At 34.4% G+C, this 6,000-nt stretch overlaps 1 protein-coding gene across 1 annotated transcript; it reads right to left on the bottom strand.

The window, feature by feature from the left end:
• Window positions 1–1,359: 1,359 nt before the first annotated feature.
• LOC127110499 (glyoxylate/hydroxypyruvate/pyruvate reductase 2KGR) lies at window positions 1,360–4,277 on the bottom strand. The gene is made up of 2 exons (XM_051046101.1): window positions 3,695–4,277; window positions 1,360–2,067 (listed from the first exon to the last, which is right to left on the bottom strand). The coding sequence occupies exons 1-2, from the start codon at window positions 4,115–4,117 to the stop codon at window positions 1,549–1,551; spliced, it is 942 nt and encodes a 313-aa protein (XP_050902058.1). The 5' UTR covers window positions 4,118–4,277; the 3' UTR covers window positions 1,360–1,548.
• Window positions 4,278–6,000: the final 1,723 nt, after the last annotated feature.

Here is a 6,000-nt window from a genome sequence, read left to right as displayed (position 1 = left end):
CTATATAAACCATTGCATATAAAATTAGATCTCATCCGCTAATTAACCATGTCTTTGATGTATTTTTTGCATAATTAATCATGACTTTAATGTTTCTTCATAGTAAAAACTATGTATGGAGATTTCATCATCTAATTAATCTTTATTTCAGAGTTTCCATACTTTTGAAATTGTTGTCTTTTATTTGCATCTTTTGGTCCCTTAAAATAATTTAAGATTCACCTGAGAGACTTGAAGTTCCCTCGGGTGGGACCCAACATATAAATCTCAGGCGCGATTGAGGTCTAACATAAGAGACTTAGTCTAATCTTGTCTAAGGGTTTGGTAGAAGTCTCACCTGAGACGTCTGATATCTCACCTGAGGGAATCCACGCCTAGTCAATCTGGTTAGTCACACTATATCACCAAAAAATTTAGGGCCTCAGGACTCTGATGCTCTATAGTCTAAAAGCATTGCGCCCTTTATAAAGTCCTTGTGCTTGAGAGATTGTGTAGTGATATATTTGTAAAAAATCTAGCAAAGGTGAGAGGGATGTAGCCCTTAAAAGGGACGAGGACCATATATCTTCCCCCTATGGGAATCACCTCTCTCTAATGTGTTTCTCACCCGTCCAATTATGGGAAACGTGGAGAAAGATGTTTATTGTACACAGAGAAGTCAGATTCAATGGTTGATCTACGTCTTCTTAGAAAGTATGAATTTAACGGTCCACCATTGACTAGTGGGTGATTATCATTCTCAAAGAAACTCTAATCCCAAGAGCCTCTATAAATACTTCTCCTCTAAACCAAAAATAGGAGATCACATTTTATCAAAGCCTAACACTTATACACAAAGCTCTTCCAACAACATGAGAGGAGATCACATTTAAACAATGCAAACTATTAACCAATGCAAATTTTTAACCCCATGTAAATCGTAGTGATAACTCTGAAAATGAAAAAGAAATTTAATTTTCACCATGTATTGACTCACATATGTAACACTTCATAACTTTCTTTAGAAAAAAAAGGTTATTTTAATAAATTTTCATCTTCCTTGTTATCTATTTCCAAATACGATAATTATAAAATCATTTTGAAATACAAGAGCAGAAATAAAAGATACCAGTAACTTATTAAGGAATAGTGTAAATTCGTAGTAACTTATTAAGCAAGTGTGTTGCTAACCTCATGAATTTTAACCAATAAAAAATGTGTTGCTAACTCATAAAAATATATCAATTGTATATGGATATTTATATCTAACCAATTTGTTCCATAATCACCATTTTTATTTCTAAGCAATAAAATTTAGAGCCAACATAATAACGTCAGCTATTTCACTAGATACTTTCTTGCCTAAAGGTCAGACAAATCTCATTAATAATCAGATTATGTGTTTATTATCGCAGCAAACCAAACGCATTTGAATCAAAGCAACAACTTGTATCCAAGGTCCAAACATACATTAAGATGTCACACAATTAAAATGTACTGGCTTATTCTTTAAAGCATCTATCGTAGCTGATGATGCAACTGAATGGCTAACAGATCGGGCATGAAGAATTAAACCAATGGACTTAACAGTGGCTTTCCAAGGAAATGAGCCTCCAGGTTTCCAAGAACAAGGTCGGCCATGGCAGTTCGAGTTTCTACTGTGGCGCTTCCAACATGAGGCAACAAGACAACATTGTCTAGCCCAAAAAGCTCTTCAGGAACATGAGGCTCGTTTTCAAAAACATCGAGTCCAGCTCCACCCAAACGACCTTCAAGCAATGCAGAGACAAGCTCTGGCTCATCAACATGCTTACCTCGGCCGATGTTAATTAGAAAACCCTTTGGACCAAGTGCATTGATGACCTCTCGGTTGATGATGTGATGGGTTTGCTCTGTAAGAGGGCAGGCAACGATCAGTATGTCGCTGTTGGATGCTAGCTCAACAACACTTGGATAGTACTTGTATTTTGACTCCTGCTTTTGAGTTCTGGAATAGTAGCTTATTGGACAATTAAAACCTTCAGCTCTCTTGGAAATTGCTGTGCCAATTCTTCCCAGCCCAATAATACCAACATTTTTCCCAGAGAACTGCAAGGAAAAAAACAGATGAAAAAAAATCAATTTCTTATTGGAAAATGGAGGGGGGAATTGTAAATATTGAAAAGTAGGATGTTTGTCAAACTCTAGAACCTGTACAACTACAAACTAGTTGAGTTTCTCCAGTATATACAAATATGACATTTTTAAGTAAAAGCACATGTCATATAGTCAAAAACATTTTGAAACCAAGTCGCATAACTCGGCCTGTTTCTAGGATGTACCCATTATTGAATTCATATCATGCAATTCAACGAGACTCACATCTCCCAACTCCATGCGTTTCAACGAATTGAATTGAGCATCAACGGATTCAATTGAGATTCACGCTGAGAGGTCCAGTAGAGATGCATTCACATTCTGATTTCACATCAAATCAAGAAGTTTGATTTCACATCAAATCAAGAAGCAAATTACATGAATCATAAGATGCTGGGGACACTGGTGAGAAAGGAACAATGTCAAAGACAGCTTCATTTAGCAGGGAGGCATTGAGAGGGATAAAAATGTAGAAACCCTACGGTGAAACATGTGATATTGGTTTCTAATGTTTGTTTTTTAATAAACTCACTTGAGTACAAATTAGCGAGTCTGAGCAAAAGTGTTACGTTTTTAATAAACTCACTTACTTGAGTATAAACTTGCGGGTCTGAGCAAAAGTATGAACGAGTTCATATAACTTCAACTGAGTTAGCTAAAACACGAGTTTGTACATAGTTGAACTCAATTTTTCTATCTTGAAGCATTAACTGATACATGTCAACTTGTGAGTGGAGATAAATGGATCCTAATAGCTTGCACTACTATAATCCAAACATTGATATTTCAAAAAATGCAGCCACAATTGTGACTGTGACGTCATGGCAAAGACCTCCAAGACTTTTTGTATTACGGCTGCAGTTGCGAGCCACAATTCAAAATTATGTTTCTAGTTCTACCTAAATCATTTATAGTGCAAGTTTGGATTGACGGTAAGATTTGTGGAATAACTGCAAGTTTCCAAAATTATATTAAAAATTATACATCAAAGTCTTAAGAAAACCATGGTACCCTGCGATTTCGCCAAATCAAGGTCAATCCAAATATACGATTAACATCGGTTTCACCAATACTACTCGTTTTCACGGTATTAAGAGTGGACCATAAAGACAACAAGACTTAAAACTGAAGCCATGGTTATTCATACAATCAGCATTCAATGTTGTAATTTCAACAAATCAAATTTGCTATTGTTCCCCAATAAGCTATTTAGTACAAAATATTGTCAAATAGCACTATCATAGACTTGTAGTTTATGAATCACAGACACCGGAAACCCGACACCAACCCTGTCAGACAGTAATAATTTGAAAAAAATGCAATTATAATTTGAAAAACAGAATAAATTAAATGTAATCACAAGTGTAGGGTGGATTTCAGACACCCAACACAGACAAACATTTTTTTCCAGAGGGGTTGGTGCTACAGAGCTTTAGTATTCTTGCATGGCATAATTTGAACAAATCTAATTTCCATGATTTAGGATTCACAATTGACAACATGATTGAATTAGACCGCAAATTTTCGCAATATGAATTCGAAAAACATCAACATAGAAACATGGCGATTAGAATTTTACCTTAGTAGTCAACTTATAATCACCACGCTTCCAATTTCCAGTTCTAACAAACCGGTCACACTCGCAAATCCTCCTCAAAAGCGCAAGGATCAAACCAATAGCCAAATCAGCCACCTCATCAGTCAACACATCAGGAGTATTCGTAACACGAATGCCTTTCTCCTTACACTTATTGAGGTCAATCTTATCAACACCAACGCTAAAGCTCGAAACAATTTCCAGCTTCGGTAGCGAGTCAATAAATTCAGAATCGGCACCGGCGCCGGAGCTTCCGACAACGGCACGGATCGACGCGGCGTGTTGAGTAAAGAGATTCGATTTTTGAGGGAAATCCCATACGCGGAGAAGGTTGTAGCGTTTGTTGAGTTCTTGTTCTAGGTATGGCAATACTTTAGCGACGAGGAGAACGGAAATTGATCCCATTACTGTTAGGGTTTAAGAAATGGTGTTGCGGAGGGTTCGATTGGGGAAGGCGCGTGTGGGTACTGTGAATAGAGGAAGGTTATGAAGATGGAGATTTGGTTTTTATGAGCCTCACGAAGATGCTGATTCAGATGATAACAAGATTTTAAAATTGCCATGACGATCATGAATTATTATTAGTATTATTTATTTATTTTGGTCAAATTATTACTATTATTTTTTAAGAGATTATTTCAATTAATCTCATTTTTTAAATAAACTAAAATATAAAATGATAACGAAATATTTTAACGTACCCTCTGCCATCTCTGTCATCCCAAGATTCCATAAATTTAAAATAAAATGTTTTGACGTACTCTATCACATGAATCAGAAGAAGATTAAAAAAAACATAAGTTAAAAGAAGAAAAATAAATAAAAAATATAATCAATGAAGATTTTAAAAACATAATATTATATGCAATTCACTCATCACATACACACGATCTTATTTGTAGCATACTCCTAGCAAAATACTACACCCCGCATAATCTAGAAAGGTTTAGTTGGCAATTTGAGTCATTATGTACTAATTGGAGCGTTAAAATGAACCATGTAGACATAAATTTAGGATGTTTAATAAAAGAGAATTACAAAGAAGTATCTTGACGAAGATTCGAAAGACTTTTAGTCTTTTATGTCAAAAAGTATGATGTTTTAGAGAAAAGAAAAAATATGGGTACATTAGTTTTAACACATATAATACATATGTATATATAAAATATACTAATTTTATTATTTTATTATTTTATTTTACTTAGCGTCGGTACAACCAACATTTTGTTTGTTGTAATATACGGTATGGCTACGATGTATGAAAAAAAGGAGGGTAAGAATAACACAACTCTTTAGAGAATATATAGTTTTTTTTGAGACTTTTGATAAAAAAGGAACCACGAGTACAATTGGTTGCGACCAACAAATAAATGGCTAATCAAAACATCAACATTATTGAACCGTAAATTCGTATTAGCTCGAAAACATACTCCCCAAAATAAATAAATAAACACAAGTTCCTACACGATATAACAAACCAGAAAGATTGGTTGGGATATCTGGTCCATGAGAGGGGGGAGCCTAGTTAGCCACTCCAATTTTGTATAGGATGATATATTTCACATTGAGTTTGAAGGACACTAAAATATCCTTTGATGGCTAAACATTTCTAGTGGTCTCGTGAGAAGTGATCTTTAGGGACGAAACTCGATCAATAATCACTAATCTTCTAAAACCAAAGAAATCATTGATGATAGTAGGATAGAAAGAAAATCAATGACCTTTAAACATGGACCTTTTAATAATATCTACTTTCAAAATTGTTGAAACCACTTTAAATATTTACAATAAATTACCTCACGCGATTATGATATTAAGGTATTATATTAATCAAAGTCTTCAACAATTGAACATCATTAAGGAGATCCAAGCAGACAGTACTCTTTTAGGATCCAATCTTTGATGATAGACAAACTTCTATTATGCAACACTTTCCTTAGAATGGATTTACACATTATCAAGAGGAACACATGGAATGTTCTTATGGAGCTTTTTCCCATCGATCAACATTTTCATAAATCTAGCATGCTTTATAACACACTCATCAATATACCCTTATTCTTCAATGTCACCTAAGATGTAAGACTTTAAGTCTTATTCTTCAATGACACTAGGAGGAGACTTCTTTCTTTTTACATACTTCGTAGTCTTATTTCTTTCTAGATCTCTTCTTCTTCTCAATACTTTTCTTCTTCTTTACAACATTATTTTTCTTCTTTTTTAGCACTCATATTCTTCTTTTCCATAATATTTTTCTTATTAGGAGTAGACTTCTTCTTTTTCTTCTT

This window comes from Lathyrus oleraceus, unplaced genomic scaffold, assembly GCF_024323335.1.
Source record: "Lathyrus oleraceus cultivar Zhongwan6 unplaced genomic scaffold, CAAS_Psat_ZW6_1.0 chrUn0001, whole genome shotgun sequence".
NCBI lineage: Eukaryota > Viridiplantae > Streptophyta > Magnoliopsida > Fabales > Fabaceae > Lathyrus > Lathyrus oleraceus.
Note: the sequence above shows the minus strand (reverse complement) of the source record. Positions and strands in the feature narration are given on the sequence as shown.